This window comes from Macaca fascicularis, chromosome 2 (genome assembly GCF_037993035.2).
Source record: "Macaca fascicularis isolate 582-1 chromosome 2, T2T-MFA8v1.1".
Classification (NCBI taxonomy): Eukaryota; Metazoa; Chordata; class Mammalia; order Primates; family Cercopithecidae; genus Macaca; species Macaca fascicularis.
This window is the reverse complement of record NC_088376.1, coordinates 116,810,397-116,836,985: the sequence shown is the minus strand read 5'-3', so window position 1 is coordinate 116,836,985 and position 26,589 is coordinate 116,810,397. Positions and strand designations below refer to the sequence as shown.

The window sequence follows — 26,589 nt, the reverse complement described above, 5'->3', positions numbered from 1 at the left end:
CAACTGAGCAGTGGCTGAGTTGTGACTGCCTTCCTAGGGGACAGGGTACCTGACACCTAGATCTTGTGTTTTCATCTTATTTTCATGACAAATATGAGCAGTACCACGACGTACAGGCCTGCCAAATCCAGAAGCGGCCCACACACCCCCTAAAGGCACATGCACATGATAGTAGTGACACATTAGGCCACCACAGGGTAACAGCCTCTTGCTGCTGTAAAGAAGCCAGGCTTTTCTTGGAGAATGTGGGTCAAGGCCAGACCAAGGTTTCCATGTCTCAAGCAAGAATTATGCCCAGACAGTAACTATCTCCGTGTGTCCAGGGACAGGGACAGCCCAGCGCCCATATGACGGCTCCTGCCCCACCTGGTGCCAGCAGGGTCAGGTCCTTCCTGAGTCCCCAGGTATTTCAGTCAATAAAAAGCCATTCCCACTCAATATAAAGTTCCTTAAACGTGTCAGCCTGCTTCCTCTCCCTGCAGATCTCAGAAAGACAGTGGAGAAGCCACAAGAATCCTTAGAGAATCACAAGGCCCAAGCCTGCATTCAGGAAGGCAGAACCAAGGGGGGTGTTTTCTTTTCTGGGGACAGAAATCATTTATCTCCCTTTGGTAACCTCTCCAGAGCTATATCCCTACATCAGTCTTTAAAGACATTCTTCCTTATGTCCATGACACTATTTCCTGCTTAGTTGAAGGCCATTCCTCTTGCAGACACCTTCAGGCGCTGCATCAAGCCCAGCCTCCTGCTCATAACCCTTCTGTGAACACTACCGCTAAAACAGGCAGCCCCGACTCTGCCCCCAACTCACTGTCCCACCTCAGGCAAGTTCCGCCTCCTCTTTCCCCTCCTCTGGGGGCCACAACGTGCTGAACGACAAGGGCTTATATCTGATAATCTCTTCATTCCTTTTCACTTTTAGGCCTTCTGATGAGACCTAGACTCTAATAGAACCCTCTTTACATATCCATGGGTTGTTCCTGTCTGCATCCCATAACCTCTGAGCTCAGCATTGCCACGGAGGCAGAGGCCACTTCAAAGAAAAGAGTACAGTGTGTCCCTCTGTTCCCTTAGCAGTTGGCTTCAATTCCCTGCGGTCTGAATCTTCTTAAACAGACTTTCACCAGGGGCAGGTGACCAGGGCCGATCCTGGGGGCAGAACTAGGTTGGCTGCACTGGTGTGCACAGGCAAAGCTTTATGCTGCTGTTGAACCACTGCCATGACTTGGGAAGAGCAAGGCAGGGAGCCAGGTGCTCACCTAACCGCCTGCCCAGGGATGGGCCTGACAGCTACTCCAGGGATTCTCAGGAAGGGTATGTTTAGCATTATTTTAGGACATAACTGGAAATGTAACTTTCCCACAGGAGCCCATTCTCATTTTCAAAGGCAAGTGTCCCCAAATCTTTGTATCCCTGAAGTCTATTTTTAGTTTTTAAGAGACAGAGATCTCACTCTGTTACCCAGGCTGGAGTGTAATGATGCAATATCACGGACTGCAGGCTCAAACTCCTGGGCTTACGCAATCCTCCTGCCTCAGCCTCCCAAGTAGCTGGGGACTATAGACATGCACCACCACAAATGATTTTTTTTTCAAATTTTTGGTAGACACAGGGTCTCACTTTGTTGCCCAGGCTAGTCTCAAATTCCTGGCTTTAAGTGATAGTCCTGCCTCGGCTTCCCAAAGTGCTGGAATTACAGGTGTGAGCCACGGCACCCAGCTAATTTCATTCTTAAAGCTGCCACTATAACTTTGGCATAGTCCTGGGCAAAGTAGCCAGAGACTAAGAGACAGAGAAGCAATTTGAAACGTGTAGCCTGGAGAAAAAAAAAATCAATCAAATAACATTATTGGAATTTCTAAACAGTTTAAATTTAAAAACATCATTTGGGGAAAAGTATTTTAAAAGTCTGTCTTCCAGTCTAAGAATATTCATGCTGAATCAAATAAATTTTTTGAGTTGGTTCAGCTGCTTCTTTATAAGGTACGGTTCAAACAAAAAGAAAACTGCAATGCTATCTTGGAAAGGGCACCTTATTTTGGAAAAGTCCAAGAAGAAAGAAATCAAGCAATTAAAATATAGGCATCTTCTGAACACACCACACGGCACATGCATTTCACACAATGCCTATATGCAAGGAAAAGGTATCAGAGATGTTGCGGAAAGAGAAAGTTCAGTCTCAGTAATTTACCATGATCTTTAGCCCTGCGTTGGCGAAAGCAGCAAAACTTCTTTTTCTTCTTATCCTCTTTAAGCAAGTCGGCCACTGTGACCCCTTCAGGTTGAACACAGGCAATTTCATTACGAAGCAGCAGAGGGCAGCAACAGCAGCCAAACCAGGGCCCCACACGGCCAGCCCCGCTAGCCAGGCGGCCTCACGCAATGGATGCCCGCCTGCTCCAGTCCTCCTCCTGGCTAGGAATCCAGCTCAGGATCCGAACAGTGGAGAGGAAGTGCCCTTTCCACAGCCATTGACAAACATCTGTCTTTAAGAACCTGGTCTAAATCAACAACCAGCTAACCCATGCTAGATAAAGGTTTCCAGGGTTTGGCTTCCCATCTAAGAAGGGTGTTAAGGAAAGGGCACTTTAGGGAAGGGTCAGGAGCCCTGGGTACTGACTGGCTGTGTGATTCCAAACAGCACTACCATATGGGGCGGACAAGTGGGAGTTCAAAAGGTAGGCTCTGGATTCTGACAGGGCAGGTCTAATCCCAGCCCTGCCACTTCCATGTCGGATGGCCATGGACAGGTTACCTGATACTGCGAAGCCTCAGTTTCCTCCACACCTGTAAGATGTCAATAATAGTTGAACTTGTACCATGTAAGGTTGTTGTAAGAGGTGAACAGTAGAGACGGTAATAAAAGCAACGTGCCTAGCTTTGGCAAGGCATGATCAATCACCACTACTGTCATCACTACGACTCTCCCATGACCACCAGGTCACAAGAGAAACGACTCTAGGATCTCTAACCCCCTGCAGCCCCGTGATTCCATGATCACTCTAAGCCAGCTAGTCTTCAGAGTGCAGACGCCGTACTCTAGGGAAGAGTTGTGCGGGGCAGTGTGAGACAGCGGCAGGAATGCTGGAGTAAGCGAGGGTGTGGGGAGCACAGACACCTGCACATACTATTGGTGGGCAGAATACTCACATTCCTAAAATGTGCATCCTGGCCGGGCGCGGTGGCTCAAGCCTGTAATCCCAGCACTTTGGGAGGCCGAGACGGGCGGATCACGAGGTCAGGAGATAGAGACCATCCTGGCTAACCCGGTGAAACCCCGTCTCTACTAAAAATACAAAAAACTAGCCGGGAGAGGTGGCGGGCGCCTGTAGTCCCAGCTACTCTGGAGACTGAGGCAGGAGAATGGCGTAAACTCGCGAGGCGGAGCTTGCAGTGAGCTGAGATCCGGCCACTGCACTCCAGCCCGGGCAATAGAGCAAGACTCCGTCTCAAAATAAAAATAAAAATAAAAATAAATAAAATGTGCATCCTTTCTGACACAGCAGACCCTTTTCTTGTATCCTCTCCCACGTGAACACGAGCATGCAGACACAGGGGCATGTGTTTGCAGGGGTTAATGATGGTTAGCGTGCAGACTGTGGCAGAGCTTGGGTTCAAATCTCAGCTTTGCTACGTAAGTCACATGGCCTTGGGAAGCTACTGAACTGCTTTGTGCTTTAGTTTCCCCACCTGTCAAGTTCCTGTCTCACAGAGTTGTGTGAAGAAGAATGAACATATTCACCCACAGCCCTTGGAACAGTGTCTCACACACAGAAAGCATCTGACGAATGCTAGTTATTATTACTCTCTATTCTTTCACTCAAGAAGGAAGTAACGGCATGCTTACGTGTGGGACAAGTGCTATGCTGGGTGCAGCCACACAACAGAGGGCAGAAACAGATCCTATTCCTGCTGCTCCCACGGAGCTGATGGTCTCGTGGTGGAGAGACCTCTATAAAGTAGAGGGCCACATGCTGTAGAGTGTAGAGTCCACTGTAGCAGTTTTTACAATGGCAATTTATTGAAAAGAGCCAACGTTTTGCTTTAAAAGCATGGGAAATATCTGTGGTACACGGTTCAGTGAAAAATACCTGTGTTGGGCATCTTAGGGTGGAAGCTCTATCCACGCTGTCTGTGTCATGTATTACGCGCAGTGAGGTGTGGAAGTAGAGGCCCCAGACTTCTTAGTCTGCCTCTCTTTAAGGAGAAGGAAGAGAGAATTTTTTTCTTACTTTATATACTTTGAAATTACATGAATTCTTTATGTAGGCAAATATTACTTCCATAACTAAAATGTATCAAAAACAGATAAAACAACTCTGATTTAAGACTGCAAACCTGGCTGGAGTACCCACTCCTTGTCTCCACAGTGGGGCAACAGTCCCTGAGTCCAGCTCCCATCAGCTCTTAGGAGGCTGAAGCTGATGGCAGACATGCAGGCACCTTCAGAAATTACCATGCTTCTATCACCCCTGTGGAGAGTCCACCTGGCCAGACAACTACTCCCAGTGCCACCGCAACGGAGAGAGTGTCCAGCCACCGACCCTAGGGCCAGCCCCTGAGTCAGCCCTCCCACTTCCCAGTGAAAGCACTTCCAGCTGCCTCTCCAGTGAGGGCTCTTGACCTGGACGCATATTTACCGTATGCCACTCTAACTGCTGCTGTTTGCTTTACAGCTTTTAATTGAGTATTTTCCATTTTGAACTTGTGCCTTGAGGTAGTTCAATGGTGACGAAAGCAGTTTTATAAATCACAATTTCAAAACACAGTCTTTCAAAACAGGACCAGCAAATTGCTATGTCTCATGCTTGCAAACAGCTATGCCAACCTGGTTTTCTGTCCACCCCCAAAGCAAATATTGCAGTAAGAGGCAACTAGGTAGCACATGCAAAAGGGAGGCAGCTAAGGCAACCTGCTCCAGCAAGCCCCAGGGTGGCAGAGTCCCCGGGCAGGAGGGCAGGCAGGCAGGCAGGGGCAGTGCCCATAACCTCCAGGACCACTGAAGAAGCAGAAGACAGAGAGACTGTCCTTGTGGTCAGAGATGAAGTTTCAGGTATGCCCCTCCCTTTCTTTGGGCATCAAATATCTTTACTTAGAGGAATTATTAATCATTAATAGTTCCTACAATAAAACTGCTCTGCTTTTCTGGCCACAATTTTAGAATGAGCTCCCTTTAAAATGATTTCATTTTTAATGCTTTTTTTTAAGACTAATCACTGACAATAAGAAGAGTTTAAAATAGAATTTTAGGCTTCCAGATTTTAATGGTCCTAGCAAAACTCCATTGTTAACTCAGAAGCAGCTGCATATGTCTAAAAAAATCACTTTGAGATTTGGCAGGGTTTCTTAAGAAACTTGAGGCTCAGCAAAAAGTTAAATAAATTATCCTTAAAAATTTACCAAATGCTCAGGAACTCACTTCAAAGGGAATTTTGTCCATTCAGTTAATTGTGTAACACCAGCTTTCCAATAGCACATTTATGAAATTGACATCTTAAATAATCTATGAATGCACAAAGCTGGAGCTACCCGTCACCAGTCACCAGACAGCTCAGTCAGAGGCCTGATTGCCTCTCCTCTTCTTTCAAGTGAATGCCTGGAACAGCGTGATATTCGGCCCCTGATAGCATCCTGGACCCAGGAGTTCTGAACCTGAGCTTCACATTAGAATCCCCAGGGAACTTGAATGAAAAAGAACCACCCCTGGCTCCCACCCCAAAATGAATCAAGAGTCTTAAAGGGTGGAGTATGGCATCAAGAAGTGTCCAAGCTCCCCAGGTGATCATAACGTACAGCCAGTGTTGGGCATCGCAGATGCAGGCAGTGACATTTAGCAGATCAGAGAGAAAAGATAATGTGAGCGCATCTCCAAGTACTTGATTTGACATCTGTTCTCTGACAGCAAACACCGCCAAACTAGAAATGGACTTCAAGAGCCAGAAAGCTGTGCTGCCCTATCTCGAAAGTGACCTAGTTAACAGATGTGTTTTCCATCAATACTTCAGAACCTGATAGTTTCTGAACAGAAAAGTACAGGGCAATGGTCCTAAGGGGGAGGCCCCACCCTGAGGCTGGTTACAGGTCTAGCAGAACCTTCAAAAATATTCTGTTTAGGAAAGTCAAATACTGCATGTTCTCACTGATAAGCAGAAGCTAAATAATGTGTAAACACGGACATAGGGTGTAGATGGAATAATAGGCGCTGGAGACACAGAAGGGTGGAAGAGGGCTGAGGGATGAGAAATTACTTACTGGGTACAATGTACACTATTTGAGTGATGGTTACACCAAAAGCCCAGACTTCACCGCTATGTAATATATCCATGTCACAGAACGGTATTTGTACCCCCTAAATTTATACCCCCAAAATTCTGTTGAGGTCAAGTTTTACTGGTGTCTGGTGAAAACAGCAACAGCACATACTACAACTATGACATCTCCTACCAGTCACAGAACATTCAATTGTCACAACAGCCCCATGGGGAGATATATCTTTATCCCCTTCTTGCAGACAAGGAAAGTGGGGCCCAGAGAGGTTGAGTAATTTGCCTAACACTAAAGTCCAAATTCCAAGTCACAAAACTCCATTACAGCCACATCCGGAGAAGGGGCATGAAGACGCCCTCCAGCCCAAGCCTTTGCCTCCCGTGAGCTCACAGACATCTGCTGTTATAAGTGACTTCCTACACCCACCTCTGCTCATCTAGGCTGAGCCTCAGCTATCAGGAAGTGTTTCTTCTCACACTGTCACTTCAATCCTCAAGGTCTTGGAGGAAACTGCTCAACTCACATCCGGGACCCAGCTGAAAAGGGCTATCAGTTGAATTAGCATCCTCAGTCATTATGGACAAAGTCAGGAGCCCAGGCCCTGCACCATCCTCCTCCCAAGAGGTAACAGAGGAGCAGGGTTGGAGTGGAAGGCATGTGGGGTGATCTCACACCCCCAGGGAGGATGCAAACACCATAACACTGGCAACACCCACACTTCTACTGCCTGCTAATCAGATGCACAGAGATAGCCCCAGACCTGGCATGTGCATGTGGTGAATCCAGGGCTCTTTATTTGGTGAGGAGGACCATGTGGGCCTCACTGAAACCCTCTCCTCGCGTGGTTTTCTGCCTGTGACAGGAAGAAAATGGCTGGCAGCCACAGGAGGCCCCAGGGAAACCTCAACAGTGCTGTCTTCTCCAGAGGGTCTGAGCCGCTGAGGTCTGTGATCAGAGAGGTTCTCTCCTCAGAGGAGGAGACCTGGGGCTCTCAAGTCAGTTAAATCCCATTATGGCCTCCACAGCCTAAGATTTCTGTCTTTATTTAAAACCCCCATCATCAAGGCTCTGGAAATCTGATGCCTTGGGAAGCACTGTGAGCCTCACTCCACAGGAAACCCCAGCACCTGGCAAAATGAGCTCCATAAAGAACAAGGGTGCATCACAGAAACATTTGCTATTCCGGATCAAACGTTAAGCTAGTTAATCATTTTGAGTCACACATCATGGTGCATAGCAGAAATAATACTGCTGATGCTCCAAAGACACAGTGCAGCTTTCTGGGCTTGGGAGCCCCAGTGAGAGTGAATTCTGAAGATCTACAAGGCTTTTAAGCGGGTTTTGTTTCTTTCCTAGATTATTTTACTGAGCAATGCATTTAACGGCCCCTGAATATTTGTCACTTTGCACACCTTGTTCGCGCCACTTCCCCAGCTTGAAAAAGCCCCCATCCCCACCCTCTGCCGCCTAGGGCTGCTCCTCCCATGAAGCCCTCCTCACCTCGCCCCGGCCCGTCCACTCCCACCAGCCAGAATCACTGCGCCCTCCCAGGCTCACACAGCACAGTGCTGGGCCTTAACAATGGGATCACCTTCTCACGCTAAGCCACCCCGTCTCCATCTTCCCCTCCTGGCAAGTTCTCTGAAAGGCAGAGTCATTGATTTCTGTCATTGTCAGGTTCTTTACAGTGGCAGGTCATAGGAAATGCTGGGCTGAGATAAAATGGCTAACCCTCAAGATATCACCTTAAATCCAACGAAAACCCTTAATCCTCAGATCATAGGCCCAATAAACAACTCTACCATGACTGATGTTAGCAACACTGGAACACGAATCCTTGTCTATTTCTAGAGGAGGAGAAATAAACAGAGGAAAGGCCACTGGCCTGTAAGAAGGCCTCACTCAGCTCCCTGGGGTACACAGCTAAACTAGCAAGGAAAGATACTCTGCGAGAAAAAAGGGGCCATACCTCCTCTCGTTTACAAATACCATGTTGGGTTGAGGAGAGGTGAGGCAGGTCAGCATCCGAGTTACAGTTCGCAGGTGAAGGGGAAAGAGCTGTGCAGGCATCTCCGAGCTGCACCTACGTGGCCTGTTGCCAGCAATACTGCAGGTACAGAAGCTCCACGGAGGCCATAGGGTTCAGGACAGCTCCACCGCCAAGGGGAGAGCTGTGCAGAGGACAGGCAGGCACTCTTACATCTAATCACTTCACAGGCACATCGCTGAGTCTGAGACTCAAATGAATGTCTATTTATAAACTCTGAACTTGCGTTCAGCAAACAGTGAGCTCTAGAAACCCTCCCTCAGTCTTCTGATCCTCAGGTGCTGAAGCCCTGGCCCCTTCCTGAGCCTGGCAAGATGCAGGGAGGGAGGGAAGAGAGGCCTGACCCTGCCCACTCCCAGTCAGCGCACAGGTTCGCACCAGCCGGGGCATCTGAGATCACGGAATACGCTCCCTCCCCATGAAGGCACAGAACCCAGGCTTGAAGAAAGGTAAGGGCCCTCTCAGACAAGAAGCCCCTCCATCAGGGGTCTCTCAGCCCCTACTTCCACACTCCACAACCTCCAGAAGAGGCACAATTGCACCTCACCCACCCTTCCTATGGCAGCTCACCCCGACCTTCATACCCTCTGCGTTCCGGCCGAAGGGACCACTGCTCCCCCCTGAAATCCGGCCTTTGCCCACCTCCATGCCTCCCTCACGCTAGTCCCCTGGGTCAGGGAGCTTCTTCTCACACTGAACAGTCACACCTGTGATCCATCCATCCTTCAGGGCCCAGGCCAAATACGTCCCCCAGCCCTGTCCTCGATCCCTCCTCGGCTCCCGCAGCACGCGCCTGCCCTCTATGTGTGCCCTGCAGCTCCGCTCCCCAGGGCTGCATTTAGTGTGAGCAGCCCTGTCTCTCCCTAGAAGGCAGCGCTCCACATCCTCTCCAGCTCCGGGTTTCCCCTGTACCCAGCAACAGGCCTTGCTGACAGCAAAACATGCAAGGCACCCTGCTCAAGCAGGGACTTGCTCGGCCGTCTTCTACAATGTAGGGCCGGCCTCGGGTCCCCAGGCCTCTCAATGGACATGTGCCTTTGAAGTATGTTCTCGGTCCTTCCTATCCAACTCTTCCAGATCTGTGGCAAGTCACAGACATCTCAGTCAAATGCATTGCTGGATTCCAGTCTCCACTCTGACCCAAGGCACAGAGGTCCCCAGAAAGAATAAGAGCACATTTGTGGGAAAAGTATGCAGTGAAAGAGACACTGTGGTTGACAATGGCAATTAATTTCAGTGACTGACTGAGTTCTCAGGCCTTGCCTCCTGCAGAAAGTGCTCTAGGGTGCTTAGTGTCACAGTGTGGGGTGTCGGTGGTTGGGCTGCAAAGCAGCTGTCACTGACTCACATGCCCCTTAACACCTGCCTAGAACGGTGAGTTGGTTTCCTCCTAGTCCCTGATGGGCTAAGCATATGGCTTCATATGAATAGCACATGTAGGAGCCATGTCAGGTGGCCTAAGAATAGGAGTCAAGAGGAACCCTGCACTTCAAATTCTTGTCCAATAACACTGTTTACTTTGAGGTGAGGGAAACCACAGCTTCCTCTCCTGTGGTGCAAGAATACACATCTCATCACCCCTGTGCCCACTCAGAAATGCGCTTACTGAATTTCCCAGGCCACCGGTGGGTCCGTCGGATCCTCCTTGGCCCACCTTACCAAATACAACTCTAACCCCCAAACCTCAGGCAGAAATCCAGAGTCAGCGCCAATGCGCCTGCTCTCTCCGTGATGTGTGCAGGCAGAAGGGACCAGATGGCTGGGAGGAGGCCGTCCCACTCGCAGCCTGGGTCAAAGTCAAGGAAGGCCTGCTGCCAGGCGTCTGAACCGCACACTGGGTCTGTCTAGCCAGGGGCAGGAAAGGCGCTACATACTATTTCGTTTGCCTTCCTCTCCTCCTTCTTCCTCGTTCTCGGGATCGATGTCCTCAGCTTGGGTGATCCAATCCAAGTAGCCCTTTAGATCCTCCTCCAGCTGCTGCTTCTCCCGGAGCTTCTGGAAATCTCCCCGTGCTTTTGCCTTCTCTCTTTCCTTTGAGAATTCTCTGAAGGAGGCAAAGAGGACAAGCACATATCAGGACATCCTTGGGGACCTGCATCCTGAGCCACTGCCCTGCTGCACAACAGTCTTGTGGCAGGACACACAGCACTGAGTACAGTCACATGAGCACAGCTATGGAGCCACACACTTGGACAGGACAGAAGACAGTGTCTTCTCAAGCAGGACCGTGGGGGTCAGCGTCGCAGAGCCCACACCAACACACATGCATCATTTCTTAGAAAATGAACTCCCCTCAGATGACAGCGATCCCAAGGGGCCTGGGCCCAAAACACCATGTGCTGTCATAGTGGGCCTCTGACACCCCCCAACGAGGGGCCTGAACTCAGAGATGCCCCACCTTCCCCAGAGCCTCCTCAAAGAGGAGGGAGCCAAGTAGGCCAAGCTGTGGTCAAAGAGTACCACGTTTAGGGCTTCTTCAATGCTTTTGGACAAACTTTGCATTAATATTGTGTGCTACCCCTTTTGTCCAAACCAAGAGCTCTGAGCGGGCAGCAGTCCTTGCTGGTGCCCACACTAGGCTCCTCTACCCATCACCTGCAGGTTTGGGCCAGAGCAGTGGATGGAGTCAGGGCAGTCCCCCACCCCCGCCCCACAACCCAGTTCTCCCTTCCCAGATGGGAACTTGAGCACTGATGAAGCATTACTGTTTTTCTTCACCCTTGCTACTTGTCATAGTCTTCCCCAAAAGTCTTCCCTGCAGGAGGGGAAGAGGCATATGATTTGCTGCCCATTTATAGGAACACCTGCCCTGGAAAGGCTCTGGCAGACAGGTAAATGTTCCCAACTGTGGGGTGTTGACGCTACTTTCCACCATGTGTGCAAGCCTCTATCTATGCATATATACAAAACCCCACACTCACTCAGGCAAGCCTGAGAGTCAGGCAGACGATTACCCAATTTTTATATGCGAGGAACCATCTGCATCTCCAACCGTGAGTTGTTACAGGAGCCAAGATATGTGAGTTAGAGATTTAGTAAGTACACTTAAAAGCTGCTAAGGAAGCAGGTGAGGTTACAGCAATGCAGTTTCTGCACACAGACCTTGAGATTCCGACACAGGTTACTTCTGTCTGCCTTCTTGCCTTCGTTCCGAGTCAAAGCCAGCGTGTCTTGTTCAGGGTCCTACCTCAATAACCCAACCCAACCTAACCCAACCAACGAACAGGGAAGTGACCTGCTTTCATAAAGCTAACTCCAGCCAGGCGCAGTGGCTCACACCTGTAATCCCAGCACTTTGGGAACCCAAGGTGGGCGGATCATGAGGTCGTGAGTTCAAGACCAGCCTGGCCAACATGGCAAAACCCTGTCTCTATTAAAATATAAAAATTAGCTGGGCATGGTGGTACACGCCTGTAATCCCAGCTACTTGGGAGGCGGAGGCAGAAGAATTGCTTGAACCTGGGAGGCAGAGGTTGCAGTGAGCCAAGTTCGTGCCACTGCATTCCAGCCTGGGCAACAGAGTGAGACTCTATCTCCAAAAGACAACAACAACAAACTAACCCCATATTCACACCTCTCCCTTAACTCTAGGCTGTCGAGGGGCTGAACAGATGCTTGCACACCCAGTGACGTCAATACTTCAGATAAGAAACTGGAATCCTCACCAAGTGCCACCCTCTGCCCACAATTAGAAAGAATCCCACTCAGGTGGAGGTTGTGGTGAGCTGAGATTGCGCCATTGTACTCCAGCCTGGGCGAGAGAGAGATAGAGAGAGAGAAAGAAAGAGAGAGAGAGAGAAAGAAAGAGAAAGAGAGAAAGAAAGAAAGAGAGAGAGAGAAAGAAAGAAAAAGAAAAAAATAGGATCCCTCTCATTGATCCTAAATCACCCCACTTTTCAGACTCCCTGGAACCTATCCTTGGTCCTGTTAGGGCTGTCTGTCTCCACTCTATCCCCTGTGAATAAGGAAGGAGGCCAGGCTTTGTGGATCTAGAGGAGAGCAGGAGCCGATCTGAGCCCAGACATGTGCTCTGACCTCCCAGCCCAAAGAACACCTGTTGTCTCAAAGAAGTAAGGACTCAGTGTCTCACTGTTCACACATACCACAGCCTGAGAACTGTCTGGGGTTTCTAGGCCTCCAGGGATTCCCAACACATGGGAAATGCGTAACTCAGCTCTAGGTAAATTCACCAAATGACTCTCTGAACTCTGAAAAAGTCACACTCAATCCAGAATCACATCCCTGAGCATCAATAAGAGGGCTTGGAATGTCACGTGTCTTCAGGAAAATGAATTATATAAACTGTTTTCTTAAATACACCTCAAAGAAAAGTGGACCTTTGGTTTTATTATTCACCAAAAAAGTATCCTAGTACAAATCTGTTTGCATGTTTTGATTCTGAACTTAGCATACTAAATTCAGATGGTTACATACAAACAAGGTATTCTTACTTTGGGTCCATATCATATATGGGTTCTTGGGAAAAAATTATGAAGATAGTAAAAGAGTTACCCTGAGAAGCTTAAGGACATTCATCTTATAATGCATATAATTACATACATTATATACATTTTATAATGTATAATTATATAATTATATACATTTTATAATGTATAATTGTATACATTTTATAATGTATAATGTCCTTAAGCTTCTCAGGGTAACTCTTTTACTATCTTCGTAATTTTTTGTAATATTTTATGCATTTTTAACATTACAAATATAAAAATCCCATATCTAACAAGTTGCATCATTGTGGCACATTTTCAGCTGCTGGGACACGGTTAAGCAGGCATAAGTAAAACTCTACTCTGACTAAAATTCCTAAGAGTAAAAAACCCTGCCAAGTCCTGGTTTATGGCCCACTCACAATGATGGTCACTGTCACAAGAGCTCATATAACAAAGCTGCTGATATAGACCCTCTGAACTGATTTCAGACAGTTCTGAATGGCTGAATACTTAGCAGGAAGGTAATAATTATTGATGTGGACAGAGGTGAGGTTTATGCAGCAGAAATCTGTTGGCCACAGGGCAGTTTGGAGGAAGGGGGCAGGGAGGTGGAGTCCCTGTGATAAACACAGATAAAGCCTTGGCCCTCCTACACCACTCCAGGCTCTTCGTCTGAAGATCTGGCTTCTAGTCCTAGCTCTGTCACTGTTGTGTTCTGAGCTTCAGTTTCCTCCCTTCCAAACAGACACAACAATACCCGTTCTGCTGTTTCACAGGAATTAAGCAAGACATTCAGTAAGATGAGGCTTTGAAAACACAAAGAGCGGTATCAACGTGAAGTTCAAATGTATAATAGTTGTTGAATCCAGACATAAGAGAGAAATTTAAAAGGCAAATGGAAGAGCTTTCTCAAATATCAAAGGGAGAAAAATTAGCACTAGCTGTGAATGGGCTCTAAGCTGCCACAAACCCGTCAGGATTGGGAAACACACAGAAGGACACATGGGTCCCAAGGCTCAGAGTGACCACAACGAGCCGGCAAACCAACTGCCAATCCTGTACACTATCTGCTCAGCTGAGGATAACCCATTCCCATCACAACCGACCCTCTGATCCTGAAAATCACACCTCAAGTCTGAGGCACCTTCTATGAAACTTCGCAATGATCGAAAAAAGTCACTCCACTTTGCAAAAGAATTCTTCATATTCTAAGAACCCTATCACTAACAGATTGTTTTACAAAGCTTATTTAATAAAGCTATTGGTAGAAACCAACAGACTTTTGCAAGTAACTAAAAATCCGACAACTGTTATATGCTAGGAGCCTTCTTGTTCCAAATCAGAATTTTGGTTATGGCGTGTCTGATCAAAAGATAAATAAGAAGTGCCTGGACCGAAAAAAAAAAAATATATATATATATATATACACACACACACACATATATACACATATATATACACATATATATATATATATGGTGTGCTACCCTTTGCATACAAAAAACTGGGAAATCAAATATGCATATTTCTCTTGGATGTATCTAAAAGAGCAGAAAACAAGGGATGGGTATGAATTAGGCCAAAGGAATCAAGGTTGGAGTGACACTCAAGTATATCTCTTTCTATAGTTTTGACTTTGGGAACCATGTTAATGTTCTTCACCTTAAATTTGTTTAAATTAAGTCAATAAGGATGAGATGAAGGGAAAATACCCCTAAACTGAAAGTGAATTGAAATAAACAAATCCGTAATTCAATGAATACCATAACCAGACTGAAGGAGAAAGACAAAACTAATTCAAATAGCTCAGGAATATTTGATGATATGCTCCCAGTCTTCGGCAGGATTGGAGTGAGGGATGAACTGCAAACAAACGCTGAACTCCTTTTAGTAGCTTTGTTTTTTGTAGTGATGTGGATGAGACCATTCTGAAACTATCTTAGACATATTACAGGATTTCGCGAGTGAGTACATGTGCTAATGTTGCTGGGAGCCAGAGTTCTCGCTGTGGAAGGAGGGACACAGAAACATGGAACAGAGAAGAACCCTCTGGGGACAGACTGGAATTGAAGGTATAGGTGTGAACTGATGATTTCTAAAAGTTGTTTATTTTAAAGTCTGATTTCCAATGTCTGATTTTTAAGAGGTTGATATGTGAGTATATGTATCAATGTAAGTGTGTGTACGAATATGTGTAAACAAATGCATATACTTCCTAGTTCTCTCTGTTGAAAGGATTTAGAAGCAAAGATGCTCTGGCAGGTACTAGCACACCTGGCACCCACATCTTGGTCTTTAATAACATTCCCTATTAAAAGGAACCAGGGGACTTTGGAGAAGTGGGTGATTCCAGAGCAAGGGTAGGGTAGGTACAAGATGAAGAAAATCAGGAAGTGCTCAAAAACAAAAACAAACCAAAACACATTATGGAGATATATCATAAGGATACAGGAGCTAGAGAAGTAGCTCCTACTAGCCAAATCTTAGGAAATCTGAGCACTGAAATAACTAAGGACAGTAATAAATTATAACATATTTTTAAAAATCAGTCCACATCCCTTATGGATAGACAACAAATGAAAAAGTAAATGAGGTAAAATTTAATATTAGGTAAACTGGAGAAAGGGGTACATGGATTATTCACTGTGCTATTTCTATTCTTGGAGTTGTTCTATATATTTGAAATTATTTCCAAATAGAAAACATTTGAATGCTTAGAAGATATAACTCTACTACTAACCAAATTCAAATTCATGTTGCTACATATTCATTTCAGCTTACCAGTTAGACTGTAAGCTCCTTGCAGGCAGGAATGGACAATGTTGTCCATTTCTCATGTATTTCTTCCCATGTTTCTATTTCCCCTTGGTGACACTTTATATAGGCATGCAGGAAGGCTATGTACAAAAAATTGTATCTAACAAAACAAGCCCTACTCCTACTCCTTCAGGAGGCCAGAATATGCCCCTATAGGACAGAAAGCCCATGACTGCTGGGATCGCCCAGAAGCATGAAATGAGTGCGCCCAAACCTAGACATATCATCTGGAACAGCCTCCACCGTCAGCTCGCCATTTTCCCTTATTGTGTTCAGGCCTCATGTGGTAGATCTTCTATCTCTAGGTCATTAAGATATTCCCTTGTATCTCCTGGTTGAGAAGCAATTACTCAGTAAGGAATCTCCCTAACAGCCTAACAGGACAGCTGCGAAGTGTCTTATGTAGGCCAGTCTGCACACACCCATTCCCCGGGCAGCCACAGGACCTGTGGCCAGAGCATTTCATCAGAGCTTGCTTCCCTCCCTGCTCCAGGTGACTACTGCAGACCCAGACTTCCCCCTGGTGGCATCCTACTCAAAATGCCTCACAGCTCCTCGTTGCCTCCCTCAAGGATCAAGGTCAGATGCTTCTGCCTGCCACTCAAGGCCTTCCAGCCTTCTCCCAAGTGCTATTCCAGTCTTATTCACCAATCCCGTAAATGCACACCTTATACTCTGGCCACACTCTTCTCAATTCTACAACCCTCTGAGCTTTTGTCTGCAGAATTCCATCCACCTGAGCAGCCTTCTCCCATCTTTGAATCCAGTGCATCTTTCAAGACCAAGCCCAAGTCTCATGCTTTTGGTGACATTCTCTGGCTTACCCCATCCAAATGCATTCTGCCTGCCTCTAATTCACCAGAAAACTCTACTCATTGAGCACCAAAACATGAATACATGTGTCCCCTACCCCAGGTGGCCCCCTGAGCATCGCATCCTAACCAGAGCCCAGAGCAACACCTTACCCCATCCCCACTGGTGAGTGACTATGGTGAGGCAGGGGCTGCTATCACCCTCTTGTATAGACACTGAGGCTCACAGCACTTGGACACACAAGGCCATGCAGCTGCTGAATCTACCCTGAGCACCTCAACACGATGCCTGGAAGGAAAAGCAGGAGCAGAGGAAAGGGAGAGTAGACACCAGGAGGATGAGGATCAAAACCAGGCTACAAGGCCAGACACAGTGGCTCATGCCTGAAATACCAACATTTTGGGAGGTGATGGTGGGAGGATGGCTTGAGGCCAGGAGTTCAAGACCAGCCTGGGCAACAGAGTGAGACCCCCTCTCTACAAAATACTTTTTTTTTAAGTTAGCCAAGTGAAATGGCACGCACCTGCAGTCTCAGCTACTCAGGAGGCTGAGGCAGGAGGATCACCTGAGCCTGGGAGGTTGAGGCTGCAGTGAGCTGTGATTGTACCACTGCACTGCAGCCTGGGTGACAGAGAGAGACCTTGTCTCAAAAACAAACAAACAAAAAAACAAAAACAAAACAGGCTTCCTGTCAGTCCAGGAAGGGGCTTCAATACAAAACTAAGGAAGCTGGATTGCTTCTCTGTAGGCAAGGAGGAACCAACAGAAATTTGATACGACTCCTATCAGCTTTGGCAGGGGTTATGTGTGAAGAGAAAATGAAAATAAGAAGAAAATGGTGGTGAGGAAGACCAGAGACATTCAGTAAGCCCTGGGTGATGGGCTGGATTTAACATCAATACAAATGTGGTCAAAACACACTTCTCATGAAGCCCCAACTTTCTTACATGACTATTTGGAAAAACACCTATGAGGCCTGTCGCTGACCACCAACCACCACCATGCTACGGTCACTGTCACCTCTGCCCTTTCCACACCAGTCCCCTGGGTCTAGCACACCAGTGTCATCATCGCCCCGCATGTGGACCTTCCTTGTCAGGGCCCCGTGACACCCCATCTGCCACATGAACATTTCTTGTCCACCTGTTCAGGGAAGGAGGACAGGCTGGGCAGAGCAGGAGGAGGGATGGAGAAGAGAGGCTGGTCCCCAGTATCCAAAGGGCTGCCATATGAGGAAGAAGCATGCCTGCTGAGGGCCTCAGGGCACAGGCACAAGTTTTGAAATAAGACAACTGATTTCAGCACAGTTGCCCTGTGACATAGCAACTTCCCCAGACAGGGATCCTCAGTAGAGATGGACTAATGACTCAGCAGCGACACCAGATCACAGCACGTTCTAATGACCTTTCAACTGCTGCTGCGACTCCAGCCTCCCCAGTGCCTCCTCCATGGGGACCTGACTGCTGTGACTTGGCCCCTTTTTTGTTGTCTATTTCTTTCCCTGGGCAACAGCCTGGCACCCTCTTGGACCTGGCAGCCAAGTAGTTTGGTGGCAATGACACCCAAGAAGCAGAAGGGCTGAGTGAGTTCATGAGAAATGGCTGCAGAGGGCTCTGACGGCAGAACAATGGTATGCGCCCCATACTCATCCAGCCCCTTTAGACAGAACAGACCAACACAGCAGAACAAGCCGAAGTCGTCTCTGAAACAAGCACAGCCTGAGCCCACACCACCATATGCAGTCCTTCACCTGTGACTGCATCGCCCAGGGTCCCAGCAATAACCAACAGCAGCTTCAGCAGAAGATGAGCCTGCATGGCTGGGGTAAATGGGTTTGGGCGAAATGGCCTGAGTCTCTACCATGTCCCCTTCTCTAATAATAACAGAAAAAAAGCCCCTCATTTATTTAGATTGTTCCTGGAGTCCTGCAAATGTCTTTACAATCACTGCCCCCAGAGCTGTTCACAACCTCAGTGTAAGAGGCAGGAGGAGGAATTTCACATCCATTTCACAAAGGCCAACACGGAGGCTCAACGAGGCATTGTTGCTGGCCCCACATCTACGCCCAGTCAACAGGACAACAGGGTTACTAACCAGGCTGCAAACCCCATGTCCCTTCCCTGGGGCTGTGACTCATGGGGAAGTCATGAGTCAGGACCAGGGAGGGAGGGCAGAGCAGAAAGCATAGCTCTGCTCATTACTGTACTCTGATTTTCCCTGAGAGCCCCAGCTCAGGAATAGAGAAAGGTGACAGCCCCCTTTCCGCTCATCTCTCCACCTGCTGTCCCTCACTCCCACTCAGTAAGCACCACTCCAGGGAGAGAACCCCCCGCCCCAGAACCAGCCAGCCTCCGTCTCAGGAGCCCCAGTGGAGCCCCCACGGGCTGGGCACATGCCCCATGCTCTGCAGAGAGGCCACCAGACACTGACATACCACAGGATTTACAGGCCCTGACATCTTGATCTCTGGGACCCCTGGCTCAGCCAGCAGTACTGGAGACAGCATGCCCAGGCTGCAGCCAGCCATCACACACAGACGGAGGTGCAGGTGGAATGGGACTGCCGCAGATGCAAGAGGACACACACAGTTTGCTGTGGGAACTTTTATTTCTTAAACGCCCCATAAAATAAATGGGCCACTGGAAGTCATCTTGATTTAGATATAGGATTTTTTTTTCTTGGGTTGCAATGCTATCTGTTTTAATTAGGCCCACATAAAATTTAAACAAACAAAACAGTTTGATATTTACACACACATGCCAAAAAAAAAAAAAAACCAACCCTTGAAACAAAACAAAAAACAACACAACCTTCATTGAAAACTGCCAAGAAAATCACTAGGGACTCAAATTTTTAGTAAAACAGAAGGCTCAGAAATTCAGAAAAAAACAAAGGCAACACTTAAAAAGGCAAAGAGAAGGGGGAAGTTGAAGAAGTAACCCACTGATTTTTATCAGGGGAGTCCAGCCTTCTTTAGACCTAAATTATTTCTTCTACGCAGACATAGAGGAAATGAAACAGAACGAAAACGTAGTTTGATTCAAAGAACCTTTTTGTTTAAATTTCTTAGAAAGCACAAAGGTTCGGTTTCTGTTCAAGGAAACTAGGAATTTTGTAAACAAAAATAATTAACAGCAATGTGTGATGTTTCACAATTAAAAAATTTTTAATCATTGGCACTGTCTCAGCTCATAGTTCATCAAAAGCATTGTATTTGTTCCAGTTTTCCCTCAACCATGAAAAGCTGGTGATCGCCAAAGGATGTTCCCTCTGCATGAGACCAATAGGCAGAGTGGGGTGGGGAGGGATTAGGAATGCAGCACCCCATAAATAAGACCTGCTCCTTTGCAGGTGATATCAGTCAGGGGAAGGCAGCTGGCCTGGGACAGTATTCTCCAGCAGCAGTCATGAAACACAGCTGCCAAGAAATGCATGGGAACTGCTGGTGGGCAAAAAGGATGAGAAAATGGGGGGCCCTTGTTTACACAACAAAATATGTTGAGGAAAAACATCTGATAATCACATTTCTATTTTTACTTTTATTTTTGAGACAGGGCCTGGGCTCTGTTGCCCAGGCTGGAGTGCAGTGGCACAACCTCCACCTCCTGGGTTCAAGTGATTCTTGTGCCTCAGCCTCTCAAGCAGCTGGAATTACAGGTGTGTGTGCTACCATGTCCAGCTAATTTTGTGTATTTTTAGTAGACAGGGTTTCTCTATGTTGGCCAGGGCGTCTCAAACTTCTGGTCTCAAGGGATCCACCCGCCTCAGCCTCCCAAAGTGCTGGGAATACAGGCGTGAGCCACTGTGCCCGGCCAGTGTTCTTGATGCTTTCATTGACATAAAAGACTGTGATGATATTTAAAACAGTTTTCATCTTTTGGGAGGATGAATCATTTTCACAGTTGGTGTTTCCTAGCTTTTAATAACTAGGTTGAGTTATCTGCCATGAACAGAACACAGGAATTAGCAGCTGGGCCACCCTGCACAGACCAAACCTAACTGTTTACATGTGGCACTTGCCCTGAGCAGGAGAGTGCGGTAGGGATGGAGTGAAGGAATGCACCATCTATCTGGTCATGTCAGATCTCTCCTGCCTCCTTTCTGACCTCTTCCCCCTTGAACTCTGGACGCCAGCCATCCTAAAGTCCACTCAGTTCCTCCAAGGCATGGAGCTTCTTCCACACGAGGCCACTGTGCATGCTGTTCCCTGCATGACCCTTCGTGCTCTTCCAGATACCATCCCACTCAGCTGGCTCAGGACATAAAGATTTTTCTCTACCTTAGAGTCCCCCAGATTAGAACTCCGCTTTTGTAGGATTTATTTCACAGTCCTGCAACTGATTATTCACTATTTTCTTTTACTTACCAGACTGTAAGCTCTGTGAAGGAGGGCCTGTGTCTGTCTTGTCTTTGTATACTGGTTCCTTATCACAAACCCCGGTCATTAGCAGTTGCTTGATAAAAATCATCTAAATAATTGCTTTCACAAGCATGGGTTTTACATTAATGAGGATTAAAGATGTGCAAGTTTGGGCTTTGTACTGGGTATTTGGCCACAGTGCATATGTAACTTCCATCACCTAAAACTATACCCATTGTGCCACTGATAAACAAAAACAAAAACAAGGAGTCTTGTATAAGCCTTAAATATATATATATATATACACACACACACACACATATATAACATATACACATATATACATATATATACACACACAGAAATAAAGTATTTCAGGCATCTGAGTATGAAATATGCCTTCCTTTCACTGTATCTCCTTGTTTTGAGGACAGAAGAGCTTCTCTCTCTTTGAAGGGTTAGTTTCCATGGCTACCAAAGACATGCCAATGCTTCTAGTAGAAAATTTTTCCCAATGATGAGAATCCATGAAGGTTGCATGCTAAAAGTTACAGACTTTGTTTCAATCTTTTTAAAACTTAAACGTGTTTTAAGAGGTATTCTTCAATTGGGAGGCCAAGGCAGGCAGATCACCTGAGGTCAGGAGTTCAACACCAGCCTGGCCAACATGGGGAAACTCTGTTTCTACTAAAAATACAAAAATTAGCCAGGCGTGGTGGTGTGTGTCTGTAATCCCAGCTACTCGGGAGGCTGAGGCAGGAGAATCTCTTGAACCCAGGAGGCAGAGGCTGCAGTGAGCTGAGATCACACCATTGCACTCCAAGAACAAGATTCCATCTCAAAAAAAAAAAAAAGGAGGTATTCTTCTTCAAAACCATGGGCTCTCTTGTCTGCCATCACTCTCTGAATGAAAGAGATCACTTAATCATGTGAGCCAAACCAATATCATCACATATCTTCATGACAGGTTTCAAATACCGTTACTTAAGAAGTCACTTCATAAACACACCCTGCTAGACTTGTCAGATTCCAGTTTCCCAAGAAAAACTAAGGAAGATGTGCACATGAAGTCTGGCTTGGGAGGGTGGCAGAACCACCTAAAATGAACACGTCTGAAGGCACCAGCAACGGCAGGGCAACACAGTCTGCTGTGTGAAGGGCCTGGTTACACCGCCAGAATGAGCTCCAGGCTGGATCTGCTGTTCAGAGCTGCTAGGGGTTCCCACTGTGGAGTAGCAATGTGGACCCAAGGAAGGGGCTGAAATGGAACCCCCTACTGGCAGATCCCCAAAGCAGTCACTGTAGGAAACTCAGCCCAAATCCCTCTCGCAGGCCACGCAAGCCACCCTGTGAGCCGCATCAAGAGGGGAGAGGGATAGAGTAGCTCCCCGCCGCAGCGGGAGTGCCCACTGAAAGGCGTGGTGGGTGCGAAGTGCCTTCCCTGAGCACCCAGACTTAGCTGACGGAGAACAAGGGGCAGAGCACCACATCCCAGGGCCGGGCTCAGGGATTGAGAGGGATCGCTCAATCGATCCTCCAGCAACAGGACTCAAAAGGACCACCTGAGCTCGAATGAGACTTGTCCACAAGCAGATTCAGGAGGAAAAATAAACCAATTTCTCTGAAGCCTCTGTATCCCATTGTTCCACTCAGCATTGGGTAACTAATCTCAGGAAGAGAAAAACATTTAAAAAGGCTAAAGCATAGAGCTTGGGCTCTGGAGACAGATAGATTTAGATTTAATTCCTAGTTTAACTACTTACTAGCTGTGTAAATTTTGAGAAAATTGATAAGCCTCCCTGAGTCTTGATTTCCTCATCTGTAAACTGAGGCAAAGAACACTTACCCCATCAAAGTAGTGGAGAAGATTAAAATAAACTGAATAAAGCACAAAATTGTAAGCAATAAAAAAAATTCTGGCCGGGTGCAGTGGCTCATGCCTGTAATCCCAGGGCTTTGAGAAGCCAAGGCAGGAGGATAGCTTGAGGCCAGAACCCGAGACCAGCCAGGCAACATAGAGAGATCCTGTTTCTACAAAACATATTTTAAAAATTAGCTGGGCATGGTGGCATATGCCTGCAGTCCCAGCTACTTGGGAGGGTGAAGGAGGAGGATTGCTTAAGCCCAGAAATTTGAGGCTGCAATGAGCTATGATCACACCATTGCACTGCAGCCTGAGTGACACAGCAAGACCTGTTTCTGTAAAAAATATTTTTAAAAGAAAAAAGAAAAATTCTCTCATACAATCCACATCCCCAGACTTGACAATCAAAATCCAGAGACCTCTTCTGAGAGGCACGAGCCACAACAAACTACCACATCTGTACCTTCCATCTCCACCTCTGCACCTCCGCGCAGACCCTATCCCTGCAGCCCCCAGCCCCCGGGCTCTCCTAACTCCACTACACTCTGGGAGGTGCCAGCTTTACCTTCCAGGCACAGCTGTCAACCATCACCTTATTTCAAACACTCTGACGGCTCCCACAGCCTAAAGAAAAAAAACCAACCCTGCCTCCCTCAGTGGGTATTCCCAACTCCACATCCGCCCTGCCCACTGCTCACCAGCCAGCACGGAGCACCCTGGCAGCCTCACCATTGCACTCACTGGTTCCAACAGGCAGGAGGCACCAGGTCCCACTCTCCTGACAACTTGCTTCTTTTCTTTACCATCCTAACGAATCCTGTCCATCCTTCAATGCCCAACTGGAGCCCCGCTTCCTCGGGTGAGGCCCTCTGACTTGCCAACCCTCTGCTGTGCTCCTAGGGCATACTGATAGGTACAGATTTGATGCTAAAACATCCTTGACTGATAGCCGAAGGGGGAGAGAGTGCAGCTGCTGGAATCCACAGTGGGCCCTGGAATTCTTGACATGTGTCTGTGGGTCTGTTGGTAGGTAATAGCTCATGACTCAAGGATAGGTGGGCCTCTGGGGACACTACACCTCTCGGCAGGTGGTGTGCTCTCACCCACTGACTTAAAATCCTTCAGATGCAGTAAGGGTCTCCAGGACTCAGAGGCCCAAAGCTGCCAGCAGGCAACTTAAACCAAGATTTATTTTAAAGCAGAAGGAATCCATCATTCGAGGGAATGATGGGTTCAGGGTGGATTAATGTTTTATCTCTGAACCCAAAACCAAACTCATGACAATCAGCCTTAGAGAAATCAGGTTAATGCACCAAGTGCCTCACCAGGTCTTGGAAGGATGTGGGGCCCTGGAGAGAAGCGCAGGTAAACATCCGGACTGCAAATGAGATGACTTTTCCAGCTCACAGAAACCACCTCCGAGAAGGAGGTCACAACCAGGCCAGTGTGGAGCTCCCACATACTTAAAAAGGTCTTCCCGTTTATCCAGGCCCTTCCCATCCATTTCTCTCCTTGGTTATCAGGATGGCTCTGTGAGAAAAGTCACAGGTGGGGCACTCCAATTTTAGGAAGAAAAAGCCTTGGTTTGGAAAAGTGAAGTATATCGACCAAAGAAGCCACGCCTCTAGGAAGTACAGAGCTGGCACGGGGGCCAGCACTTCCGACCCCTGCCTTTATGCTCCCCCCACTACAACAGAGAAACCAGTAATCCCTCAGCCAGCAGAGACCCCACAGGCCAGGGTGGCACAGCCCACAGCCAGAGCACTGCCTCGCCCCAGCCGGGCAGACCCCCACCCAAGGCTAAGTCTGTGGAGACTGAAGCTTCCAACAGCCCCGTGGGGGCTGGGGGAACCCAGACCAGGGCTGCTGGACAACATCACCCCAGGCCGAGCAAGCCAGGGTCTGCCAGGCCCCTTCTGAGGCCCCTCACCCGCAGAAGGCACATCTGCACCCAGCCTCAGCTTTCTGTGCTGCTGCCTTGGGTTGGACACTGCCCAGTCCCACGTCGCCTAGCACACCACTGTTAGGACCCCTCCCAACTTGTCACTGACTTACCCTTCCCCTACTCTTCAGTCTTGCCCTGTGCTCCGCAGCAGCAAGCTCTCCCACACCTGCAGCCTCTTCAAAGGGGTCCCACGTTCTTGTCACTTTGTGATCCCTGCAGCCCTTCCAGACCCAGCCTACTTCCAGGTTCATGTCCAGGGCAATACTCCCCCACCTTGGTATAAAAATCAATGAAAACCCTATCCTTTGAGGATGGTGCCAGTGGGCCACATACCCTCCTCCGGTTCCTCCTCATTGTCCTCTGCTGCCCTTGAGAAGTGAGGACTTCCACTCCTGGCTCCCAGCCTGCTGCTCCATCCCACATTCTACAACCTCCCTGGGGTACTCCAACGGCCCCTGATGCCCTCACCCTAGTTTTCCAATTCCTCCACAAGTCTCCAATGACTATCTCTTCCATGCTACTTCAGCCACCCAATCTCACTGTCACACTGAACTTCATCCGCACCAGATTATAACTTCAAGCCTTCATTTCTCTGACCACAACCTTCTCTCATTCCAGCTGACTTCTTCAACTATTCCCACTAGAAATATTTTTAACCTCTCTGAAGTCTCCAGTCCACTGATGCCTTCATTTTTTCCGTTAGGTCTCTCCTTTCCTCCTTATTCACCTTAAGTATCATGATCTGTCATCTCAGCAACATCCTTGCTAGCATCCTCAACAGTCTTCTAACTTTTTATGCATGCACAGCTTGCAAAATGCTCACAGCTAGCAGACCTCTCCTTTTCGATTCACAGTTAGCCAAAAGTGCAAAGCTTCCCTTTCTCCATGTCTGGATAAGAACAGCCAAGCATGGCTACAGAAAGTCACACAATGGTACAGGCTGACATCAGAATAGACTCAAATCCAATAGGACCTCAATGCTACTGATCATCTACCTCGATTCTCTAGTCCTATCATTGCCTAATTCTATGCAACGACTGTTCTGAGCCTTTTCCACTCTTCTCAGACATACTACACTGTCACCTACCCCCTCACCATCTGCAGTTAACCCTGCTTCCGGTTACAGAGAAATTAGGAATTTAGGCAGGAATACTCCCAGCTTCCCACTATCAAACCCAACTCATATCTGCCTCATCTCTTCCTCTCATTACAAAGAAAACATACCTTCTCTTAATATGGTCTCTGACATTTTAACAAATTGAGTTTTCCAATCCACGAACATACATTCTTCCATTTGTTGAGGTCTTTTTAAACTTCCTTCAGCAAACTTTTTTTTTTTTTTTTTTGAGACGGAGTCTTGCTCTGTAGCCCGGGCTGGAGTGCAGTGGCCGGATCTCAGCTCACTGCAAGCTCCGCCTCTCGGGTTTACGCCATTCTCCTGCCTCAGCCTCCGGAGTAGCTGGGACTACAGGCGCCCGCCACCTCGCCCGGCTAGTTTTTTTTTTTTTTATTTATTTTTAGTAGAGACGGGGTTTCACCGTGTTAGCCAGGATGGTCTCGATCTCCTGACCTCGTGATCCGCCCGTCTCGGCCTCCCAAAGCGCTGGGATTACAGGCTTGAGCCACCGCGCCCGGCCCAGCAAACTTTTACATAGAAGAGGTCTTATACATCTCTCATTAGATTTATTCCTAGGATCTTAATTTTTAAATTTTTTTGTATCTTCCATGTCTCTACATTTGGAACATATGGAAAACAGTCGTGATGGCTGTTCTTATGTCCTTTTCTGATAACTTTAACATCTGTGTGAGTTCTAGGTGGGTTTCAATTGATGGGGTCTTCTTACCATGGGTCACGTTTTCCTGCTTCTTTGCACACCTGGTAACCTTGATTGAATGCCAGGCATAAAAGCTTATTCAGTGCTAGATATTTCTGTATTCCTATCAATATTTCTGTGTTTTGTTCTGGAATGCAGCTAAGTCACTTGAATGAAACAGTTTGATCCTTTCAGGTCTTGCTTTAATGGT

At 47.5% G+C, this 26,589-nt stretch overlaps 1 protein-coding gene across 28 annotated transcripts in view; it reads right to left on the bottom strand.

Annotated features, from left to right (window-relative positions):
- Positions 1 to 26,589, bottom strand: part of CACNA1D (calcium voltage-gated channel subunit alpha1 D) — a 326,154-nt gene that overhangs the window by 101,196 nt on the left and 198,369 nt on the right. For all 28 annotated transcript variants that reach the window (XR_012431265.1, XR_012431267.1, XR_012431266.1 and 25 more), the window contains one exon: positions 10,189 to 10,358. Coding sequence is in view for 25 of the 28 variants with exons in the window: in XM_005547396.5 (XP_005547453.1) it covers positions 10,189 to 10,358 (170 nt within the window). In the remaining 3 variants the exon portion in view is untranslated. The remainder of the gene's footprint in view (positions 1 to 10,188; positions 10,359 to 26,589) is intronic.